The sequence below is a fragment of the Nyctereutes procyonoides genome, unplaced genomic scaffold (genome assembly GCF_905146905.1).
Source record: "Nyctereutes procyonoides isolate TBG_1078 unplaced genomic scaffold, NYPRO_anot_genome, whole genome shotgun sequence".
In the NCBI taxonomy this organism is placed as follows: Eukaryota; Metazoa; Chordata; class Mammalia; order Carnivora; family Canidae; genus Nyctereutes; species Nyctereutes procyonoides.
The window spans coordinates 7,454,378-7,480,556 of NW_026575052.1; the positions used below are offsets into that span (position 1 = coordinate 7,454,378).

The 26,179-nt window shown below is 38.0% G+C and overlaps 1 protein-coding gene across 11 annotated transcripts in view; it reads right to left on the minus strand.

Moving 5' to 3' along the window:
* EIF4G3 (eukaryotic translation initiation factor 4 gamma 3) overlaps positions 1-26,179 on the minus strand; it is a 335,147-nt gene that overhangs the window by 40,043 nt on the left and 268,925 nt on the right. For all 11 annotated transcript variants that reach the window (XM_055331203.1, XM_055331202.1, XM_055331204.1 and 8 more), the window contains 6 exons: positions 23,817-24,014; positions 9,464-9,610; positions 8,785-9,021; positions 7,463-7,567; positions 5,760-5,892; positions 1,343-1,437 (listed from right to left, as the gene is read on the minus strand). In XM_055331203.1, the coding sequence (XP_055187178.1) occupies positions 1,343-1,437; positions 5,760-5,892; positions 7,463-7,567; positions 8,785-9,021; positions 9,464-9,610; positions 23,817-24,014 (915 nt within the window). The remainder of the gene's footprint in view (positions 1-1,342; positions 1,438-5,759; positions 5,893-7,462; positions 7,568-8,784; positions 9,022-9,463; positions 9,611-23,816; positions 24,015-26,179) is intronic.

The following is a 26,179-nucleotide window of genomic DNA, read 5'->3' on the forward strand; positions in this document are numbered from 1 at the left end:
TTTTTTTTTTTTAATTTTTATTTATTTATGATAGTCACAGAGAGAGAGGCAGAGACACAGGCAGAGGGAGAAGCAGGCTCCATGCACTGGGAGCCCGACGTGGGATTCGATCCCGGGTCTCCAGGATCGCGCCCTGGGACAAAGGCAGGCGCCAAACCGCTGCGCCACCCAGGGATCCCTTCATCCAATTTTCTTAGTCTTTTTCTGTCAGTTCTCTTCTTTCATTTGATGTTTCCACAGTAGCTTTATTTTTTTTCAAGATTTTATTTATTTATTCATGAGGACAGAGAGAGAGAGGCAGAGACGTAGGCAGAGAGAGAAGCAGGCTACATGCAGGAAGTCCGATGACCCAAAGGCAGACGCTCAACTGCTGAGCCACCCAGGCATCCCTCCACAGTAGCTTTAGATTGACTTTAGTATCCTACTGGCAGGCAGCCAATTTTCAGAACCATGGAAAGTTGTTTTACAAAGTAAGGATCAAACTAGACTTGCAAATGATTGGTAAAACCCATTGGCTGTAGAGGTTTCCACTTTTACAAAAGATAATGCCACTTTCTCTGTTCTCCAGGTTCTTCATCTGATGGACAGTGATCAACTTTTGCTGAAAATGTCTGCTAAGAGAAACCTCTTTCCTCTTACTGCCAATGGATTCTCAAGAGAGAGGAAGGTAGAATGTATTAAATCTTCAACACAGAATGATTTCTAGTAGTAGGTCCTCTGTGCTTTCTTTTAGGCCTTGGAAATGGCAAACCATTGATTCCTTTCAAGTTAGGCTTAAATAGGTAGCTGTTTTTTTTTTTTTCCTTAAGGCTAAGGCTATATTGTGTAAAGCTTATAATTTATAACTTTTGAAGCATCTTCATTATCATTTTTCTTATAGCAAGCATCTTATAACTTTAAGAATTAAACTAGTCACTTCCCGCTTAGTAAGTCCTTTAAGAAATGAAAAGGATTAACACCAGGACAATTATATAAGAAAACAGGGATCAATACTGACGTGCAGGGCAGCCCCGGTGGCTCAGCGGTTTAGCGCCGCCTGCAGCCCAGGGTGTGATCCTGGAGACCCTGGATCAAGTCCCACGTCAGGCTCCCTGCATGAAGCCTGCTTCTCCCTCTGCCTGTGTCTCTGCCTCTCTCTCTCTCTCTCTCCTCTCTGTGCATTCTCATGAATAAATAAATAAAATCTTAAAAAAAAAATACTGACAGGCAGAAAAGCATCTGCACTAAAAAAAAACCACTCCTCTATAAAATCTGCCATATGGCTATTTTATGTGAGCAAGAAATAATTTTGAGAGTTACATTATCAAGCTGTTTTAAGTTGTGTTTTAAATGTCATACTCACCTTAGTAATTTTAAGGAATTTTGAGGGGTCTAGTACCCGACTATTCTTGGCACCTTGTACAGTGTTCCATCCACCTTCATCCACTCTCTGGACACCTGCAGGGAGAATAGAGCAAGCCACTCTATCATATACCTCAAATCAGTTTGGCAGTCAAAAAGTAAGCAGTAGAGAAACAAAAGCAAAAATGAACTATTGGGACTTCATCAAGTTAAGAAGCTTTTGCACAGCAAAAGATACAGTCAACAAAACTAAAAGACAACCTACAGAATGGGAGAAGATATTTGCAAATGACGTAACAGATAAAGGGCTAGTTTCCAAGATCTATAAAGAACTTATTAAACTCAACAGCAAAGAAACAAATAATCCGATCATGAAATGGGCAAAAGACACGAACAGAAATCTCTCAGAGGAAGACATGGACATGGCCAACAAGCACAAGAGAAAATGCTCTGCATCACTTGCCATCAGGGAAATACAAATCAAAACCACAGTAAGATACCACCTCACACCAGTGAGAATGGGGAAAATTAACAAAGCAGGAAACCACAAATGTTGGAGAGGATGTGGAGAAAGGGGAACCCTCCTACACTGTTGGTGGGAATGTGAACTGGTGCAGCCACTCTGGAAAACTGTGTGGAGGTTCCTCAAAGAGTTAAAAATAGATCTGACCTATGACCCAGCAATAGCACTGCTGGGGATTTACCCCGAAGATACAGATGCAATGAAATGCCGGGACACCTGCACCCCGATGTTTATAGCAGCAATGTCCACAATAGCCAAACTGTGGAAGGAGCCTCGGTGTCCATCGAAAGATGAATGGATAAAGAAGATGTGGTTTACGTATACAATGGAATATTACTCAGCCATTAGAAACGACAAATACCCACCATTTGCTTCGACGTGGATGGAACTGGAGGGTATTATGCTGAGTGAAATAAGTCAATCAGAGGACAAACATTATATGGTCTCATTCATTTGGGGAATATAAAAAATACTGAAAGGGAATAAAGGGGAAAGGAGAAAAAATGAGTGGGAAATATCAGAAAGGGAGACAGAACATGAAAGACTCCTAACTCTGGGAAATTAACTAGGGGTGGTGGAAGGGGAGGTGGGCAGGGGGTGGGGGTGACTGGGTGATGGGCACTGAGGGGGGCACTTGATGGGATGAGCACTGGGTGTAATTCTATATGTTGGCAAATTGAACACCATTAAAAAATAAATTTATATATATAAAAAAAAGAGTAAACAGAATTTTCAACTCAGCAGCTCCAATCAAAATCAAAGAAAAGGACAAAAGAGATTGTAAAGCACTGCTGAAAGTCTTTTTAATGCCCAGGATGACACGAAAATATCACATAGGAATACCATGAGACACACTGACCTAGGAGAAACTGAACCTAATGAATAGAGATTCAGTGCTAGACACAGGAGGGCCCATTCTAGTGTTTATAGCTCATGATTAGAATTTCAGGAGAAATCAGCTGGAAATCATTAAGGTTTATTTCGCCTAATGGTGTCAAATGATACATATACTTCCATCATTCCCCTAAAGCCTGCTTCTCCAACCTATCAGCTGCTCAGGTAGAAACCCGATTCCTACTTCTCTCACATTGGCACCCGATTTGCCAGCACATCTTGTCAGTTCAACCTTTACAATATATTCAGCATTTAGCTCATCTTATTATTACCAACACCATTGTTTTGGTTTTCTCTAGCAACATTTCATTGATGTGCAAATGATGTACAAAGATGTACAAAAACATCTTCATTAACTCAACTGCTTCCACCATCAACTATTTGCATCATGGTGGCCAGCAGGACTCTAATTAAGCATGAGTCAGGTCCTGTCACTTCTCTATTCAAAACATTCCTGTTAATCTCTCCATCTCACTCAGACAAGAAAACAGATTCCTTCTAAATGGCCTACAAAGTCTGAGTAATCAGGCCCCCTGATTACTGATTACTGGAGTCTTTCAAACCCCATCTTCCAATGCTCTTTGCTCCAGCCACACTGGCCTCCTTGTGATTCCCTGAAAATGCTACTTCAGGGCCTTTTACTTACTATTCCTTTTGCCTAAAAACCTTTCCCCAGATATCCACCAAGGCTTAATTCTTTCATATTTACTTTAGGTGTTCACTCAAATTCCAGCTTTAATCGGCACTCCAACCACCCTATTTAAAATTGTACCTTTACCCACCAAACCTGGCACCACTCATATTCCTCTCTGTTTTATCTTTTTTTCTAGAACAAAGTGATCTGACAAAATTACGTATTTCATATGAGCATTTTTTTTCTGTCCCCCTGGTATGATGGAAGCTGCATGAAGGAAGGGGTTTTGCCTCTCCTATTAAGTAATGGGCACTTAATATTTGCTGAATGAAAGACCAAATTATCTATCCAAATTTTTTCTGATCCTCAAATCACATGACACTCTTTTTGCTGACATTATTGATCATGAACAAACTTGTTTCCTGTTTCTTATATCCTAGTGCTCCTTCCTCTGCACTTGTTTTTTATCTGTCACTTTTCCAAGAGTTCTTTTCTTTTATTAGAAAAGACATCTTCTGTGGACATTTTCCATGGATTGGGCTTTCAATCTAGTTCAAAAATAAATAGAAGTCATTATGTGAAAGGCACTATGCTAAGTACTAGAGTGAAGAAGGTGAGGAAGTATGGTGTCCCATGAAACTTAAGTACACTTTCTTTCATGGAGGATTCATTTCTTATAACTTCACTATGAGCTCTACTGTCTGTGATAAATAATAGCTACGTGGTTATTGAGTATCAAGTGCCAGTTGCTAAGCTGAACACTTTACATATTATTTTCCTCACTTCATCCTCACACAAATCCTAGAAACAGTGATTAAATCCATTTTACATATTAAGTGACTTGTGAAAGGTCATACAGCTAGGAGAGCTAAAGTTTAAAACCAGATAGTTTGCTCCAGAGTCTATGCTCTCAACCATTACACTTACATGACCCAGTAACTACAATGCTCACGTAACAGCACAGTGGACAAATGAGTGGTCCTATTTGGATGCCCTCCTGCCACCTCAAAATAAAGGCTTATGAGAAGAATGATCATTTCCCTGCTGAGAAAAGGTTTCCTTGTCCATTGTTCTTAAATTTAGTCCATGAACTTTCTATTTTCTCAGGTATAAAATGCCTTCTATTTCACCTTTCATATTTTCCCCCATTTCTTCCTTTTATAATTATTGTTACCGTGATTTCAGCAACAGTAACATTTCTGAGTTGTGTACCCCTTTTATTCATCATTTAAAACACATAGGCCTGTTTTATTTACATACTGCTACCATGACATTAACCTTTTGTTCGAAAACTTAAGATCTTAAGATCGCTTCTTTTTTTTTTTAAATTTTTTATTTATTTATGATAGTCACACACAGAGAGAGAGAGGCAGAGACACAGGCAGAGGGAGAAGCAGGCTCCATGCACCAAGAGCCCGATGTGGGATTCGATCCCGGGTCTCCAGGAGTGCGCCCTGGGCCAAAGGCAGGCGCTAAACCGCTGTGCCACCCAGGGATCCCTTAAGATCGCTTCTTAATGTCAACCATCTATCAAGTCAAAAGTTCTTAATCTGGCTCCATTCTTCCAAACAAACATTTTCCCATTGATTGTGAATACTTAAATTTTGCTCCAATCAGGCTTCTCTTTGCCTCTTTACATACATATTTTAATTTCATGACTAAAATTACTCATTTCCTTCCAAATATTTACCATCCACCAGGACCCAGCTCAAAGGTGCCTTTCTCAAATAAAGATCTCTTCTAGCTTTCCTTCTTCTCCTCTGAGTTTTATTTATTTATTTTTCCTCTGAGTTTTAAAACTTTTTTTTTTTTCTTAAGATATTTATTTATTCCTGAGAGACACAGAGAGAGAGGCAGAGACACAGACAGAGGGAGAATTAGGCTCTTCATAGGAAGCCCAATGCGGGACTCAATCCCTGGATCCAGGATCATTCCCTGAGCCAAAGCCACCCAGGGGTCCCTAAAACTTAATTGAGATTACATTTCATAATTGGTATTATCTTCTATTTATTTGAAAAATATTCCCTTATTAGTTTTGCCTTCCCAGAAAAACTATAAGCTTTCAGAGAAAAGAAACTGTATATTCCACTTCTTTTCATATCCCTCAGCAATACTGGGTATACAGAATATACTGAGTAAAGTCTTGTTGATTACTGACCATAATGTATTCAAACCATATTGAGTTCTGCATTCGTGGCTTTTACTTAAAAACCAGGCTCTAGGTTGACAGTGCTTCACTTACCAATTACCACTCTATTCTTGGGTTTATTCTTTCTGAGGTCATTTCAGATCTAAACGAAGAATTCTAAAACATCTGCCCCTCATCTCTCTAGTTTCCCTGACATCCCAGTGGACTCCACTCCTCACCTGTTCTTCTCTTCTCTTTGGTCATGAGCTGCTGGACCTTCCTTTGTTCTTCTTGTTCTTCTATTTTAGCCTCTTTGTGAATCTGTTCAATAGTTTTAGGCCCTTGATCTGCTCTTCGAGATACCCAATTGCACTATAAAAGGAGAAAACAACATTATTAGCCAGAAAACAAAAAATGAACATGACAAAAATCTGAAAATCTATTTCACACTTCTCACTGCTGGAAAAGTGTAAAAGAACTTTAAAATCTGTAGTATAGCAGTTTTTCATCTTAAGAGATGGCACTATGTGCATTTTTCGGGTGAGAGAGAATTAAACCAGTCTCGGTGCCTGGGTGGCTCAGTTAAGCATGAGACTCTTGATTTTAGCTTAGGTCATGATCTTGGGGTCGTGAGACTGAGCCCCACATTAGGTTCTGTGTTCAGCGTGTAGTCTGCTTGAGATTCTCTCTTTTCTTCTACCTCTGCCTTTCACTCCCTGCATGCTCTCATTGTCTCAAATAAATAAATCTTAAAAGAAAAGAAATTAGTCTCAATCAACGTGAACTACTATATGCTGAGTATTCTAATAGCCAATGAATAAAAAGAGTGAAAAATGGATCCAAATGTATTTTTGAAACATTATCTTCTATATTTGTGAGGAGTCAGAAAAGGAATCAAGAAACCTCAGGGTTTTTTCATCTTGCCTTAATCTGGGTTATTGATACCTAATTCAAATCACATTCCATGGAGGCTCTAAATCAAGGATGACTAGCATTTTTCATTCCTCATATATCATGGTTCTGATACCCTGCACAAAGAGCCACTTTCTGCCCTATACTATTAAGAACAAGACAAGTTGTTTAATCATATTTATTCTTCTCCCTTTATTTTCCAGCCATAATTCCAACACCTGATATAGGTACAAGTAATTGAGGGCATGGGTGAAGAAGTTTTACATTTGTTAGAGGCAAGGATGGCAAATAGTTATTAACACACAAATTCTGATCATCTGGTAGTGGCTTTGGTAATAAGAAGAATCCTGAGGTCACATTTAACCTTTAGTAAGATAAAGAATCACCATCAGTGTTATCTGGTCTAGATATAGGGCAGGGAAGAAATATGGCCTGCATTCTCTTTCTCTAGGATCAGCTGCAGTATACCCTATAGGACTTAAAATAAGAAGAAAGAAAAGAGGTGATAGTGGTAAATACTGTATGTATATGAAAAATGGGAAGCAGCAACAGCAGAAGAGGAGAATGTACAGGAATAAAAATAAGAGACAAAACACCAACATTTCCTATGAGGTGGGCACTTTACCTAATCACCTCATTGAAGCTTTGCAACATATGTGCAAGGTAGGCAACATCCCCACTTTAGAGATAAAAATGTAAGACTCAGAGAAGTTAAATATAATCATTTTGAAGATGAGGACTCCTGATGATTTAGCACCCTAAAACTAAATTTAAGTGATCACAGTTTGAATTCAGAATGGCTGATTTCAAAAATGCCATGTGGTTTGATGAGTGTAGAGAGAAGAAATGTAATAGGCAGGTAGGTATACTACCTTTGTATCCTTTCACACAGCTCTGTCATGGAAGTGCATCAATGCATTTCCAGAATTCATTCCTGTAGCATTTTTTACACATGTACATACTAGGATATCCCCTCCAACCCAATTCCTTAAAAGAGACTAGAGTAGTTGCCTTACATTTTTCTACTTACCAGCCTTAGGTCTATTACATCCTGAAGCATGAATCGAATCCTAGATGAGGTTTTTCTTTCTTTCACAATTTTCTCCATCTGATTAAAATACTGGTCCATACGTGGCTACAAGAGACAAAATCATTCTGTAATCCTGCCTGAGGAATTTGAGTGTAAGTTTACAATATAGAAGTTTTAAATGGCTTAGGAATACAACTTATATTCAAATGATAATGAGGTAGAATTTTTAATTGAGCATATCATGCCCAAAATAAAGGTTATGTATTCCAAGGGCTGTAGTCATGTGACTAATCACAGGTAAACAATATAAATGGAAGTGACATGCTGCAGCCCCTGGAACCTTCCTTAAGAGAGAGGTGGCTGTGTCCTTTGCCCCTTTCCAATCTTCTCTGCTGAGAATGGTAAGGACAAGGGTTATACCTTGGGGATGACAGAAAGTTAAGCTGGAGGAACTGGACCAATTATCATCTCTGAGCCACGAGACCAGCCTCAGACTTCTCACTTCTGTATGAAGTTGATTTACATGAGTAAGAAATAAACCTAAGTCTTGCATAAGCCGCTGATATTTGGATTTTTTTGCTACAGACAATCCCAGCTGATTCAGATTTTATGAAACATCTGATATTTCTTTGAAGCATTTCTAATTTTCCTACCCTTTACTTGGAGAGCACCATGTTATATTTGAGACATAATACTGTTAATGATTTTTTAAAATTATGGTTAGATAGCCCTGTGCTTAATTCAGGCATAAACTTAAGAAAACTACTGGATATTCACTTCAATATCACCTCAGTCCTGACCCACAATAGCTATTCTATTCTCTTATTTCTGCCATTTGCTATACATGCAAATGATCTGTGAAATGGTCACGCAGAGAAAGGACAAGTGACATATAACCCGAACAATTCATAAATTGGCCTTTATATCATTTGGGACCTTCTTCACTTCTGACCATGATGGAGAGATGGTACGGAGCTCAGTGGCCAAACACTGATAATGAAAAGGGCAAAAGAAGGGCAGTCTGGGTGGCTCAGCAGTTTAGTGCCGCCTTCAACCCAGGGCATGATCCTGGAGACCGGGGATCAAGTCCCATGTCGGGCTCCCTGCATGGAGCCTGCTTCTCCCTCTGCCTCTGCCTCTCTCCCTCTCTCTCTCTGTCTCTCATGAATAAATAAATAAAATCTTAAAAAAAAAAAAGGGCAAAAGAAGACAAAGTAGCAGCCTAGACTGCCAGGGTGACATGGTATACTCTTGTTAATGGTTCTAGTTTTTCTGCAACTGACAGAGGCCATGCTGGGTGCTTCTGAGACCAGGGTGCTCACCTTTGCCTTCTCGAAGTCCAGGTCTCTGCCAATGGTGGTGAGTAGGCGGCACAGGCACTCCAGGGACTCCTCATCATGGTTCTTCAGCAGCTTCACCACGCAGTCATGCATGATGGCTTCTGTCAGCATCTTGAGTTTGAAGAGTTCCCCAATAAACTTGATGTTACCAATGGATCTCCGCCGGGCTTTGTCCTTAGCTTCTTCTAGTTCATCATGAAGCCTTGTCTTCTCCTCTGGCTGTTGTGTATGGAAGAGTAATAGGAGCTTGATGAAGACAACCATATTCCACAGGAGAGGCTAAGAATATACACTCTGACTCACAGTCTTATCCCTTTGTGGGAGGCATGGGTACACTGAGAGTCTGATAGCAACTGCAGATCTTCTCCTCAGAAAACTGAGCTACACCCAAAACTTTGCATTTTTTTCAGGAAATTTCTGGAACTCAATGACCTCTCTGAAATCTGGGCTCTGAATTCCTATCTTAGAAGGTTGAGTGGCTGTAACAGGTGGCACTAAAAGGAATAAAGCATTCCTCTAAACTTCAATATAATGTTTCCACATGAAAAAAAGGCCACAGGCATCTACTGAAGTAGCAGGAAGAGATAACAGGCTTCATGAAAATTCTATTCAATAACACAAAGAGAGGACAAGCACGCTCCCTTTTTGTGAAAATACTCACAGCACTGGCAGCTTCGAGCTCTTTCTGCTTCTTCTCAAAGACATCATCATCTGCTTTATCTTTTTCAAACTCCTTCTGGCAACGGTTCAGTAGCAGCTTCCGGAAATTCACTGTGTTACCAGGTTTGTCTGCCATGGGCACTTTCAGCTGTATCCATACAGGAAATTGTAAAATCATTAAGATTACTTATGACATTTGATGATTCTTTCAAAACATCTATTTTCATTATTGAACTACAGGTAAGCTTTGATAAGAAGTACACAATTTAGCTTTACACATTTCATGTTTTAGTGGTAAGAGGTCTGCAATTTTATACAGAAAAGATATACATTCCTCTCATATAAATGTATTATATCTTTATGGCTGGTTGAGCCTCTAGCTGACTTTGAAATTCATGTCTTATTAATAACAACTACAATTCTGCTCTTATCTAGACCTTTTGTAACTCTATAGGGTTTTACCTCGGTTTTCCTTACTACCATTGTAGGTACTTTTGTTTAAAGGAACAAACAGAAATGACATAAAAGCATGGCCATAGGAAAACTGTTGTGGGTGGGATCCTTATTCTAGAAAGAAGCAGAGGGGGCGGATGTGATGACAAATTTGAGGATTTTTGAGATATCTTGTCTTCAGGGGAACATCATTAACACTGTGATGCTGGTACTTACTTTGACTATCAATACACTATGTTTACTGATTATTTCTTCTTTTTTTAAAAAAAATTTATTTATTTATGATAGTCACACAGAGAGAGAGAGAGAGAGGCAGAGACACAGGCAGAGGGAGAAGCAGGCTCCATGCACAGGGAGCCCGACGTGGGACTCGATCCCGGGTCTCCAGGATCACGCCCTGGGCCAAAGGCAGGCGCTAAACCGCTGCGCCACCCAGGGATCCCCCTGATTATTTCTTATGTGCCGAAAGAAAATGCTAGTTTTCCAAAAGTTCAGTCTAAAAAATGGCCACCTTAGAAACATTCTTTTGATACACAGGAAGACCCAGCCTGGAAGGGTTAGACCATGTGGAGGAAAGATGCTCATAATATTTCCATTCAAGTCTCAGAACTACTTTCTAGTAACAGCAATAGCTCACATCTTCAAGGTTACGTGTAACTAAACACAGATATTCTTCTAAGAAAGTAGACTGGTGCAGTGACAAACTAAAATTTACCATTTTACACATGTAGTCACCCTGAGCAAAATTTTGAACAGCTACCACACAACATGGCAAAATGGTTTTTCTGGTATCATAAACTGGCTCCCAAAGTTCTGAAATGCATTGGTCTTTGCCTCAGGTTTAGAGAATGATAAAAAAAAAAAAAAAAAAAAAAAAAAAAACAGAATGCATTGTTATTTACATTCACAAAAGAGTTAATGTTATCAACCAGAATGAACTTGGACAGCTGCTGATTAAGGTTGAATGGCTAGAGAAACTTTTTGAAAATGAGGACTATGATTCTATACTGAATTTGTGCTAAAACTGATGGGACATACTCTCCAACAGATTCCCTACAACATATGAAAGACCATTTAACAGTCCAGTTCCTTTTTTTTAATGATTTTATTTTTAGGTAATTTCTACACCCTACATGGGGCTGGAACTGAACTCACAGCCCTGAGATCAAGAGTCACTGGCTCCACCAACTGAGCCAGCCAGCTGTTCCAACAAGTCCAGTTCTAACCAACCAAGAAAGCAAGTGTTTCATTAAACTCTTTTTCAGCAGAAAATATTAAGTCAGGAAGAGGGTAAGATTGTAAAATATTTCTTTTGACAAGCATAAAAATGCTAACATGTTCTCATCTCCAAATTCAGGCCAAACAAATTAAAGTGACTATACATAATTTCATACTCTGGCCTATTCCACGATTACAAAGGATGGCAGGCATTGAATCATCTTTCAAGAAAAGAAATACTACATGAAAACAAAGGCTTGCCAAAGGTAAAGCCAAAGGTTGACTGTATTTAGGGCCCAGAACATGTAACAATGTACTACAAAAGAGAACCAGAAAGCATATCCATGAGCAAGGTAGTACACAATAGAACAACAACATGGTATTAGGTTCCAGAACAAACTAAAACTTTAAAAAATCAATAGAAAAAAATCCCCAGCATTTGTTTCCAATTTGCTACTTTATAAGAATAAACCACCCAAGAAGTTCTATCCAGATTCTTCATATATTTACCAGCATCATCTACATTAATACTATGGACATAATTGGTACAACAAAAATCAGCTGGGCCACTATCAGTCTAAAGAGATGTTTCTTGTATTATGGATGGCATTGTGCAGAAAATGGAAATAATATGGACAACACTATGAAAATCCAAGCCACCCTCTCATGGTGAGAGGAACCAGAATGAAAATGAATAAAATTAAATAAATACAACTCAGGGAGTTTGCTTTATAGGAAGCAAGTAGAAATAACACAAAGCAAGGGAGAGCTTTTCCTACTCAAAAGATGTAAAAAAACTATGCCTTTTAGACCTTTTACATAGGGAAGGGTATTTTCAAAGTGTTGGGTTAAGGAATGGAAGATATGCTGACTTACTTTTAAATAAAGGCAATTCTTTTAACTCAAGTTTCAGTTTCATCCTCCAAAACAAAGGAGACACAATACCCAAAGTCCACCCTAGAGTGCAGCTATATTCAATGAAATAGGTTGAGCAGAAGCACTTTGTAAGTTACAGAGAAGAATGGGATATTTGAAACACTGAACATTGAGCTTCAGTCCCTTCATCTACACAAGGAGATGTTCCAATGACTGTAGACTGAAGGACATTATAAAATAGCTGATGAAACAGGAACTTTGGAAACAGTTCTAATCCCAGGTCTGCCAGGTGTCTTTGGTCAAGTTGCTTAGTTTCACCAAACCTCTATTTCTTTCTAAAATGAGGATGATAACATCTTTTAGGACTGATGGAAGGATTACAGGAGATTAGTTTAAGTAATTCAAATGATAGTGGTTGGCACATTGTAAGAGTCTAATCAACTAACATAGCTATGCTTATATCCTTAGAACTGCATATGACATGTTTATGATTAAAAAGAGCAATCTAAATTGTAATAACATGGGTGCCAAAGAATGTATATGAGCAAAGTCAGCCCACCAAGAAATTAGGGAGAAATCTACAAACGGCAAGAGATATGAATATCTACTATCTCAAAATGATGATCACAGTAGATTTCACATGTACACATATTAAAAATGGTTGTAGAGAAGCTTTTTAGATATAACCAAATGGAAATACTAAAATTAAATAACTAGCAGAATGGCTACAGGTGTGCAATTATACAAATCTTGTGTGAATGAATGTCTAGCTACACAACCTCCTAAGGACTTGTTTTGGAACATGGTTTTAATATCCTTGGGGATGATTAATAGGGTGGTGGAAATATGGAAATAGGCCAGTGAGAACATATTCTATGAGAATGGTGACGCATGGTAACTTCTTGGTACTTGAGATGATAAATTCAACAGGGTCATGGCATTATAAGTCAGCCTGGGTTGTCTGCTGGACATTGGTCAGGAAACCCAAAGAAATAGAAGAGACACAAAGAGTGGATGTCTCGGTCTGTGAGGGCTGCTTTAATAACTGCAATAGAATGGAATCTTAAATGACAGACATTTATTTCTCACAGTTCTCGAGGTTGGAAGTCCAAGACTAAAGTGTCAGTAGATTTAGTTTTGGTGAACATCCCTTTCCTGATTTATAGACAGCTGCTTTCTCCTGTATCCTCAAATAGTGGCAGTGGAAGCTCCAGTGTCACTTCCTCTTATTATTATTATTTTTAAAATGTATTTATTCATGAGAGACACACAGAGAGAGGCAGACAGATATAGGCAGAGGGAGAAGGCGGCTTCCCACGGGGAGCCCAATATGGGACTCCATCCCAGGACCCTGGGATCATGACCTGAAGGCAGACCCTCAACCACTGAGCCACCCAGGCATCCCTTTTCCTCTTCTTGTAAAGGCACTAATCTCACCTTGGAGGCTCCACCCTTATGACCTCATCTAAACCTAATTATCTTCCAATTTATACCAGCAGATTGATGGGTAGAACTTCAACAAATGAATTAAGGGTGGGAAACACAAACATATAGTCCACAACAATGAACAAGGTAGATGTTTGCAGTGTAATCATGGATAATAGCAAAAATGAAAGGTGATGTGCAACAGTGAGAAAAAGATCCTTTAGACAGCTATAATTTTCATTTAGCAGTAGTCCACAATCAAAACATGTGTTTTATTTTATTTATTTATTTACTTATTCACTTATTTATTTATTAGACATGTTTTAAATGGGTTGTTTGAGATGGTTTCTCAGGAAGTAAGGAAGTCAGGGAGATTATTTCAGGAAGGCTGTCTGGTAAGCTAGATACACTGGAGAGAATGTGGCTTTTCATTTTTACACAGTTGTAAACTAAGAGTGTGACATATTACACTGTAAACTAACAGTGTATCATCTCATATTGGGATGAGACCTGTCCACATACCAGTAACCGAGCAATCTAGACAAAAATGTTGTCAGCCTCACATAGTCACTTTCTTTAAGCAACAGGGCCTGTACTGCTGATATATTTGCTGGTGTTGAGGATAAATACTTGTCCTTAAAAGGATCAAACTCCAGAGAATCCGTAAGGGCTGTCAGTTGTGTGTTAATTATGGTAGCCAAATAAGAGACTAGAAAATGAAAGGACCAGCCCTGGCCACATTTAGCATGCTCCGGATTTTCAAAGTTGTCTTAGAACATAGCAATTCTAGTGGGAACGCATGGCCCAGGAGCCATTTTGCTCCTGAAGCATGTTCTGGTCTGAGGTAAAATATTTGGAATGACTAGTGTAATGTAGTAGCACCCCCATGCTAATTCTAACATATGAGATGGGGCAGCCCAGGTGGCTCAGTGGTTTAGCGCCACTTTCAGCCCAGGGTGTGATTCTGGAGATCCAGGATTGAGTCCCACGTCGGGCTCCCTCCGTGGAGCCTGCTTCTCCCTCTGCCTGTGTCTCTGCCTCTCTCTCTCTTTCTCTGTCTCTCTCTCACATGAATAAATGAATACAATCTTAAAAAAAATACATATGAAGTGAAAAGTAATAAATCAATTGTCCAACTGTCACTCACGAGTCCATGGTACATAGTACCCTCCATCAGTAGTTATATTTTTGACCTTAGTGAAGTCACTTATTAAAGCTGAACGAATTTACATACTCTGAATGTACTACAAAAACATCTATCAAACTGTATCTCTGGTTAGAAACATCTGAAGAGATATGTAGTTCTGAGAGATGCCCACAAGATTCAAAAGATAGTTATGAAAGGATAAGTAATTTCTCAACATTTCTTCAAAGCATTTTTCATCCTTCATCAGGTTGATTGAACATTCCACCTCCTCCTCCAGTTGACTCCAGACACTTGGCTGTTGCCCAAGGCTGACTTTCCTGGTCTGTACTCCAGGCTTTATTTCTGATGAGATTTAAGTATGTCTCCTTCTTTCATTTAGTATTTCTTACTATATACTCAATCCTGCCATTCTTTGTGTGTCTTGCTTTAAAGCACTTGAGCAGTGGCAACACTGAAACTTCTGGAAATGGCATAACAGGACACAGAATGCTCAAAAAACTGTCTTTAGTGTCTATCTTTATAGATGAGGTATACATGCCTGCCACAAGCAGAGATAAAAAGTAAAAAACAGGGCAGCCTGCATGGCTCAGTGGTTTAGCACCACGTTCAGCCCAGGTGTGATCCTGGAGTCCCAGGATAGGGTCCCACATTGGGCTCCCTGCATGGAGCCTGCTCCTCCCTCTGCTTTTGTCTCTGCCTCTCTCTCTCTCTGTCTCTCAAGAATAAATAAATAAAATCTTAAAAAAAAGAAATAAAAGCAAAAAAACAAAACCAAACCAGTCCCCCAAAAGAGACTTTGGGCATAAAATAAATTCAAATTGTTATGGTTATATACCCACTTACAACACATACCTGAGAGTCTATGATGTGCCAGGAACTATTCTAGGCACTGGGAATTTAGCAGTGAAAAAACAAAATAGAAGAAAAAGTATTCTGCTCTGAGGAGTTTACAAGCTTCTGGGGTTCCTGAGGTATGGATTTTGATTTGAATTATGACTTAAACAAAAACACAGCAACTTAAAATTACCAACAATCCAACTAAAATTTTTAACTACAGATTTAGATACAGGACAACACTCTCTTGTTCACAGTTCTCCATTTGCCATTCAATTCTCCTCCTCCTAAGAGAAGTACTGAATTCTAGTTAAATGCCTTGCAGTTTGTAAAATGGGGCTTGTAAGCCTCTTTAGACATTCCTAGTTGAACTAATAGAAGCAGCAACATACTCCAGAGGCAGTCTCCTATTTTCTTACGATGTCCATAAGCCTTAGATGCCAGAGGTTTTACTTAGTACAGATCTATAGAAGCAGGCAGTTGTATACAGGCCTGTCTCTGTGTGCATAATAAATATGGCATTTACAGAGCAACTTGGGAAATCCAAAACTATTACATCAATTTCCTCTGTAAATCTAAAGAATTTATGAAAAGCCTACTCCTTAGGTCATCGTGAAAAACTGACACACAATATACTTGTATTCTCTAGCCTTCATCTATATAATCTCTACAAAGTAACGATTAAAGATTTTATTTATTTATTCATGAGAATCAGAGAGAGAAAGAGAGGCAGAGAAATAGGCAGAGGGAGAAGCAGGCTCCCTGCAAGAAGCCTGATGCGGTACTCGATCTCCGACCAAGGGATCATGCCATGAGTCAAAGGCAGCTGCTTAACTGCTGAGCTAGCCAGGCGTCCCACGAAAGGGATTTTATTTATTTTTTTAAGATTTTATTTATTTATTCATGAGACACACACAGAGAAGCAGAGACACAGGCAGAGGGAGAAGCAGGCTCCATGCAGGAAGCCCAATGTGGGACTCCATCCCAGGACTCCAGGATCATGCTCTGGGCTGAAGGCAGGCGCTAAACCGCTGAGCCACCCATGCTGCCCTGGAGCTGTTTTTAAACCTTTTCTCTGCCTCCAAGTCATTCACATGGATCACATACCTCCATTTAAAATCCCTTTTGTGGGGATGCCTGGGTGGCTTAGCACCACCTTTGGCCCAGGGCGTGATGCTGGACACCAGGGATGGAGTCCCACGATGGGCTCCCCGCATGGAGCCTGCTTCTCCCTCTGCCTCTTTCTCTCTCTGTGTGTCTCTCATGAATAAAAAACAAACAAACAAAAAAAAAAACAACAACAAAACAAACAAAACAAAACAAAAAAAAAAAACCCAGCTCCAAACTGAGAACAAGTATCCTTCTGAATCTTAAAATGTCAACAATCTAGGCTAGGGTTCTCAACCTCGACACTAGTGACATTTTGGGTCAGATAATTCTTTGTTGTAGGGGACTATCTTATGCTCTGTAAGGTGTTTAGGCATTCTGAGCCTTTACCCAGGAAGATGCCAGGAGTCAGAACCTAAAATGTCTCCAGACATTGTCCAATGTCCCCTGAAGAACAAAACCACGCCTGGTTGAGAACTGATCTAGGCCACTGCTTGAGGTTTTACCATTAACACTCAAAACCTTTAGAGTACAAAAGTCCTATTTAGGCAATTTCCTAAATTTCAGAGAAGTTTGTGAAAGAGTGGTAACAGAATGGTTTCGAGGACTAAATGAATTAAATGTGACAAGTTTAGCACATACCTCAAAAAAAAAATATTGCTATCATTCCCACTACCCCTCACCCTCACTACTCGTGGCTATACTACAGCACTCAGTGGTTAACTAGAATCTTTTACTTTGAATGACCAACATTGACAATCCAGGACCAGTGGCAAAGGTCTATATATTTCTTACAATTATGAGTCAGGCCAAAGACCCTGAAATTTAACTTGTGGTGTCTGAGTAAAATACTGATAATGACAAAGAAGTTACTTATATAACTCAATGAGTACGTGGACAGAAAAAGAGCAACTGCCTTAGGTGATAATTTAATTTTTTATTAATTGTCTTCAATATCTCTTATTCCACTGGGAGGTATGATTTCTCAAACTAATAATTATTATGAAAAAGAAAACAAAACAGTGCCATTGGTAAAGAAAGTTTGGAAAAAACAGGGTGCCTGGGTGGCGAGTTGTTCTTTTTAGTATTTCTCCCTCTCCTCCCCCATACTTTCTTTTATTGTAAGTAGCTTTACTATCACTAGTCTAAACGTTTTCCTATATTTTCACTTATTTTTTTTTTAAATTCATGCTTGGGATTTGTAGGAAATTGTTTCAATCAGGGCTTTAACATCTCAGCACTTGTGAAAAATTTCTCAGCCACTCTCTTCAAGTATTGCTTTCTTTCCATTTTCTCCTCTCTCCTCTTAGGATTCCAATTAAAGCAAAATTTGATCTTACTGAATCTGCTCCATCATTATCCTCCCTTTTGTATTTTTCATTTTTTGGTCTCTCTCTGTTTCATTCTGCATTCTACAGACCCATCTCCTACTTCATAATACTTTATTTCAGCTGTATATAATTGGTTATTAAACCAACCTATTAAGTTCTGAATTTTATTAACTATTCAGTTCTGGGATCTCTATTTAGTTCTTTTGATACGTTCTCATTCTCTGTTGAAAATTTCAAGCTACAGTGGTTTACTGCCTGCCTTCGGCTCAGGGCATGATCCTGGAGTCCTGGGATCAAGTCCCACATCGGGCTCCCTGCACAGAGCCTGCTTCTCCCTCTGCCTGTGTCTCTGCCTCTCTCTCATTCTCTCTCTGTGTCTCTCTCATGAATAAATAAATAAAATCTTAAAAAAAAAAAAGAAAAATTCAAGCTATCTCTATTACCTTGAACATAATAATGCCTGATAAAGCCAATATCTAGAGCTCCTGTGGGAAAATTGTTTACTGCTGGCTCTCATTCATGGTGTCTTCTTCCCTTGTGTTTTGTTATTTCTAACTATATGCTGGACATTTCATTTGAAAAAATTGTTCACAGAAATAATTTAAAGACAAATATGACAGTTTTTTTAAAATACGATAGTTTTAAAAGCAATCTGTGCTTGCTCCTTCCAAGTACCTAGCAGGCACTAACACAATTTGAAATCACTATAATCCAAATTCAAGGACTGAGATTATTTGATGTTGACCTATACATAGTTCCTGTGAAAACAGGTCAATTTCTGATTCACCTCTGTTTCAAGCATGCAGTACTTTGGGATCCCAACCTAAAATACAAGAGGATTAAAAAACAAAACAAAACAAGAGGATTTATTAGAGCCTCTTCCACCACTCCTTTGGTGAACAGTGTTCCCAAATTCTGTCCCCCTAGCTCAACAAGTCTACAAAAAACAGTTATTCAAGACATTTAGTTGCCTCGTCTAGGGAGAAGTTTTACTAAATCTGCTAAATGTCTCATTTTTCTTTGGATTTCTACCTTTTCAAAGATCTTAACCTTAGTAATTCTTTACTGTCCTTCAAAATTTTTAAAAATACTAAAGGCACCTTTTCTAGCTGTTATCCATGGAATGGTCTTCTAGATCATCTAATTTGTCAAAACTAGAAGCCCTAATACTTACTCCTCTGTACTTTTGCTTAATCTTACTTCAAATTTGATGTTTGGTATTTCCAAAAAAGTATATTATTATTATATATGTACTTAAGAGAAACAGTTTCATTTTGCATATTATAAAAATTATTAAATGATGTCACTGTTCTTCCATACTATTTTTGAGACTGATACACACTAATACATTCAGTATTACTTCATTAATTTTAACTACGGTTGTGTGTAGTTATAACCACTGACAAAATATTTATAACCACCGACCAAATAAATTGTAGTTTATCTCAATTATCTTGTTTAGGCTTACTTCGTTTGTTTCCTATTATTCACTATTAAAAGTAATACAAAAAATAAACATTCTTGAAAATGATTCCTTGTGCACATCTGGTAATTTCTCTAGGATATATACTAAGAAGTAAAATTCCTGAGGAATAGTATATGAACATCTTCAACGTTATTGTCTAATTACTCACCAAAGTGACTGTATTCATCTGTTAACACTTTAAATTATTTCATATTTTTTCTACTCTAACAAGTGTGACTTGTACAGAATTATGGTTTGTTATTTCCCTAATCAAGAGTAACAATGAGTATCTTGTTAAATTCATCAGCTATTGGATTTTCATTTCTATAAATTGCCCTTTTATAATTTTTAAAGAGATTTTATTTGAGAGAGAAAGGTAATGAGAGAGAGAGAGATTACAAGAGAGAGCATGAGCAAGGGGGAGAGGGAGAAGCAGGCTCTCTGCTGAGCAGGAAACAGGATGCAGGGCTTGATCTCAGGACCCTGGGATCATAACCAGAACCGAAGGCAGAGGCCTAAAGAACTGAGCCACTCAGGAGCCCCCTGCTATAAATTGCCCTTTTAATTGGGCTATTTCATTGGATTTTTTCCTCCTTAATTCCTCCTTAATTCTTAAATCTTATATTCCAAATAGAAGTTCCCATGTTGTGGCTTTATCTTTTTATTTTATTTATGGTATCATTTGCTTGTACACCAAGGATTGCAAATTTTAATAGTCAAATTTCAAATTATTTTTTTACTTATTTTGAATCTTAATCTTGCTAAAGAAAAAAATTTTTTTAAAGATTTTATTTATTTATTCATGAGAGATGAAGAGAGAGGCAGAGACACGGCAGACAGCGAAGCAGGCTCCATGCAGGGAGCCCCACATGGGACTCAATCCCAGGCCTCCAGGATCACACACCAGGCTGAAGACAGGCGCCAAACTGCTCAACCACCCAGGCATCCCTTGCTAAAGAAAATTCACCCCAAAGTTCATGAAGATAGTCTCAACTTTCTCCTAAAAGGTGAGCTTTTATTTAGATTTTCATTATTCCCATGACTGATTTTTATATTTTCTACATAGTAGAAATGACTCTATTACCAAGGTCCCCTCTTATTTCAGGCCTTCAGTACCTCAAAAGTAAATCAGGTATGGTACTAGAAGTAACAATAGTTGTTCCCTTTAAGGAAGAGGGAAGGGCACAGTTCTATTTATTGACCAAGGTGGTAGGTATTGCTCACTTCATTAATATACACTGAGATGTTCACTAATGATTTATACAATCTCCTATATGCGTGTTGTAATGGTATGATAAAGCTACCTCATACCAGTTCATGGGAGCCAACTGTTCACTCAAAATTTTGTGAATTAACTGTCAAACCGTCACTGGCTTAAAATCAGCCACGGAGAAACTGTATCATTCAATTTGACGAAAGAAACACGCTTTTCCCAAAGAGCGTATACGTCTGTAATATATTTTTTTTAAAGTTTAAAAATCTGTAACCTTTGGTATAGAACTCTGGGGGAATTTATACTAAGAAAGCAAAAGCTTCAATATGTAAGGGTAAATTACTTTGGTGTTTATTGGAGCACTGCTTGTGGTTGCCAGAAAACCCCCCAAAACCAAAAAAAAAACCTAGAAACAACATGGGGGAAAAGGGGAGGGGAGAGAGAGAGAGAGAGAAAAGGCTGGGGAAATTGTGATATACATATATCTTCAGATATTATACAACTACTAAAAAAGTATGAGTAAAATCTATCTGTAGTGGCCTAGAGGTATGCTTAAAATGTATTAAATGAAAACAAAGTAAACTACAAAAAATACATATAATTAATATCAACCCAAAAGTATTCTCTTTATACATATGCATATGTTTTTTTATAATTTTCTGAATATAAATAAGGCTGTGGAAGTACACAGACAAACCATTCACAGTGACTGCCCTGGAAGGAAGAACAGTGTAACTAGATGGGACTGTAAGAAAAGAGCAGTAACTTTTCTATGGAAACCCCTATACTGCTAGACTTATTCCAAAAGGTTATTCTGTAATTTAAAATAATCCTGTAAAGTTTAATCAATCTTATTTTAAAATAATAATAGCAAAATTCACATAAGTGGTTGGCTTCCTATAATTTCTATTTTAATCTAACTTCTATTGTGGCCAGGCCTTTTTCTAAAGGCCACTTTCATCAAGGATACTCTCTTATTAAACTTTAACAGGGGTGCGTGGGTGGTTCAATCAGTTAGGTGTCCAACTCTTGATTTTGGTTCAGGTAGTATTCTGGAGGTTGTGGGATCAAGCTCTGCATGGGGCTCCTCTCTTGGCAAGCAGTCTGCTTGGGATTCTCTCACCCTCTGACCCCTCCCCCCCGCTCACGCTCTCAAATAAATTATATCTTTTTTTTGTTTAAGATTTTATTCATTTACTTATTCATGAGAAACACACAGAGAGAGAGAGGCAAAGACACAGGCAGAGGGAGGAGCAGGCTCCATGCAGGGAGCCCGACGTGGGACTCGATCCCAGGTCTCCAGGATCACAGCCTGGACTGAAGGCACTAAACCACTGAGCCACCAGGGTTGCCCTCAAATAAATTATATCTTAAAAAATAAACAAAACTATTAGCAATCCTTCCCTCCCTATAGGATTAAATCTAAAATTAGTAAAGAGCACTAACATGTAAGTCAAGAGATCTGGGATCTAGTCCTAGTTCCAATTAGTGACTACAAGATGTCATGGCTGCCAAAAGGAAAATTAGAGACATGAGATGGAGAAACAGTTTGCCTTCAGATATGTATGGTATATGGTACGTTAGAAGGCAATATGGCAAGTGACTGAATAATCCTAGTCTTGGGATTCTAGTACAGCCACTTACTAGTGAGGTGATATTAAGCAAGTTATTTATCCTTTTTTAATCCTCAGTTTCTTGTTCAGTAAAGTGGGGCTAATAATACTAACTTTTGAGGGTTATAATAACTATTAAAAATAATATATGTAAAGCATCTACCCATAATGCAACCTAGTAGGTGCCTAGATAGTTTCTGTTATACAATCATCCTGATTCAGCCAGCATTTCAAGACCTTTGCAATCTTTTCCATTACCAATGTAATTTTGAATTATTTAGGGAAAACTATTGGTTAAATACTAAGTTAGGAACTTTATATACACAATCTCATAAACATTATTATTAAATTAATGTTATCATTGTAAGAGCCTCAAATTGTGTGCCTTAATCTTATTTTATGGATTAAAAACAGGTTTAAACAGGTAATATAATTTTATAAAGTTATAAAGTTTATAACAGTTCATTATAAAGTTAACAGCTTGTAGAGAAGCAACTTAAATATAATTTTCAAGTTAAAATTTAAAGCCAGAACTGTGAGACGCCAAGCCCGTGTCTGTGACTATTGTGCCACATGCCGTTGACCTGTCTCGGTCATGAGCTCTTCCTTTTTCCATGTCCCCTCCCACCATGATCCTGCCCCTCTTCATGCCCTACCTGAACTCCACCTACTTCACAGAAGCAGTTTGTCACTCTACCAGTAACATAGTCATTTCTTTTTTGTTCTACTTGATTTTTAGGTCTAGAATATCCATTCAAGCATCAACAAATTTCAATATCACAGAATATGCTCTAAGTGGTCTTAATTCTTGTTAATACTGGGTTTTTTTTCTATATGAATATTAAATTCATTAAAGACAGAAGAGGTAAGTTTTCCAAGTTATAACAGACTTACCTATCTTTGACACAGGAGTTCAAAAAAAATTCACAGAATGTCAGAATTTTGCATTTTCATAACAAGGCACAATGACAATGAGTTGTGATAATTAGGAAAAAACTTAAATGTTAAAGGACACACATTTCTGACACAAGTACCTTGGGAACAGAAACAGGCAGAGAAAACACAGATGGTACATGGTAGTGTTCTGACTGCAGAATAGAGAACAATGAACACTAACCAGAAGCTCTTTGGTCTCCCATTCTGTCTTGCCCTAGTTTTGACAGGCTGTAGAGATTAAATGGCTGTGGACAATGTAAAGAAAAAGAAATCTAATAACTTCTAAGAGATGACATGATCACTTTTGAACCTTTTACGACCATAACTATCCTATCTTTTTCACCGAGGCTCAATTTAGAACCAATATATTTTCCAGTTTTGAATCAAATGTGAATATAAGCATTCATTTTATTTCTGTAAGAAGACACACCAGGAGAAGTAGGTTGCTTATGACAATAATTTCACATTACTAATTTAAAACTTATTCAGCATTGCTCACAATGGATAGGACCATAACAGACCTATTTCAGGCCAGTCGCCATATCCTCTCCAAAGATGGAAGATACATTTTAATAAGGCAATATTCTTTTTATACATTGAGAGTATTACATTAAAAAGCACTAAAAATATATTCTCCCCTTTACGTTGCCCCAATAACACTTCTGGGAAGAATGTGTAGTGAGGGGAGAATATACCTCTTGGTGATTTCTGGTTTTACTCCTTCCTCTCTTCTTACCGTTACTAGACATCGACACATGTTTGCGTAAGCCACAGAGAAACTGGGCTCATCGATTGCCTTCTCAAAGACCAGGTCAATGACTCCCTTCAGCCGCTCCTCTGTGTCAACAGTAAGTCCTGACACTTGCTTCATCAGTTGGTTGAACATCTGTGGTGTCAATTTATTTAAGATACTTCGAACTTTCCTAAAAAGTTCCTAGAAGGGCCACAAAAAAGAAAAGAGTGTTATAGTAACTGTGACAGGATGATTCTTTCTGTAAGGATTAATATTTTGTTTATAATTTGTAAGTTTGACTTCCCCAATTTTTTGGTTGAAGATTTTATTTCTTTGAGAGAGCAAGTGAGAATGAGAGCCCAAGTGGGGGACGGGTGGGAGAGGGAGAGGGAGAAACAGGGAGCCTCCCTCATACAGGGCTGATCCCAGGACCCCGGCATCACAACCTGAAATGAAGGCAGACATTTAACCATCTGAGCCAATCAGGTGCCCCAACTTTCCAAATTATTAATAAAGATTGTGAACTCACCACAGAATTAAATCCCATCTATTTTAACCAAACAGCAGCAATTATACCATTTCTTCTCCACAACTGATGAGAATTTTAAGGACTAGGTATATTCACTGGCAGGAGTATTATCTGGCACATTTCTCAGGGCAATTTGGCAATGCGCATTAAAAGCTTTAAAATTACGGTATTTTGAACCAGCTATTATACTTTTAGAAAGTTATTCATGTTTAAGGAGGTACAAAAGATTTTAGCCACATTGACTTCCATCAGTATCTCTTTATAGCAAATAATTTAAATGTCATAAATAGAAAATCTGTCTAAATTATGGTATATTATGGTAGAGAATACTAGGCAGCAGTGTTTTAAACTCTCTTCAAATTAAAATAGAAGAAAACTTCAACTAGAAATAAAGCATGTATAATTCTACTTAATGGTAAAAGAATTAACTGCTTTCCCTATAAGGATAGGAAGAATGCAAGACTGTCCATTTTTACCATCCTCTTCAAAGTCATACTGGAGGTCCTATCAGTTCAAAAGCCTGCACTGGTGGTATAGTGGTGAGAATAGCTGCCTTCCTAGTCAATGCAATAAAGAGAAGAAAAAGAACTACAACCTATACAGATTGTAAAGGAAGAAATAAAACTATCTATTCATAAATGATACGATTATGTAGAAAATCATAAGAAAGCTACAGAAAGACAGTAGAATTAAGAAATGAACCTAGCAACATTGCAGAATATAAGTCAACTTAGAAATCAATTTTATTTCTATGCATTAGCAATGAACAACTAGAAATTACATATTTTAAAATTCCTGTTTATAAAAGTACCAAAACCCATTAAGTATTTAGTTAAAAATCTAACAAAATATCCATAGGAACTGTATGATAAAAACATAAATCACTGATGAAATAAATCAAGCAGGACTTAAATAAAGAGATCTGGGTCATGTGCATGTATTAGAAGATTCATTATTGTTGTCAGTTTTCTCTAAACTGATCTATAGATTTAAAACAAGCACAAAAAATCTTAGTATGGTTTTGGAGCTTTTTGAGAGAAATCAAGAAGTTGATTCAACAATTTATATGAAAAGACAAGGAAAAAAAAAAAAAGCCAGAATAGCCTAAGTGATTTTGAAAAGTAACAAAGTTAGAGGACTCCTGCAACCTGATTTCAATATTCACTAATCAAAGATAGTGTGGTATTGGACAGAGGACCAACATATATATCATTGGGACAGAATGTATGTCCAGAACTAGATTCACACATATATGATGAACTGATTTTCAACAAAGGCACAAAGAAAACTGAATGGAAAAAAGATAATCTTTTTTTTTTTTTTTTTTAAGATTTATCTATTTATTTAAGAGAAAGCAGAGCGAGCGAGCTAGAGAGCACAAGCTGGAGACAAGGGCAAAGGGAGAGGGAGAAGCAGGCTCTTGGCTGAGCTGGGAGCCTGACTCAGGGCTCAATCCAAGGACCTTGAAATCATAACCTGAGCCGAAGGCAGATGCTTAACTGAGCCACTCAGGCGCCCCAGGAAAAGGAAAACCTTTCCAACAAATGAGGCTGGAACAACTGGATATATATAAGGAAATGAAAGAAAATAAAAAGAATCTTGATCCATACCTTGCATGAAATACAAAAATTAATTAACACTGGATCACAGAAAGAAATGTAAAACCTAAAGCTATAAACTTTTAAAAAATTATTTATTTATTCATGAGAGACACAGAAAGAAAGAGAGAGAGAGGCAGAGACACAGGCAGAGAGAGTAGCAGGCTCCATGAAGGGAGCCTGACATGGGACTTGATCCCGGGTCTCCAGGATCATGCCCTAGGCCAAAGGTGGTGCTA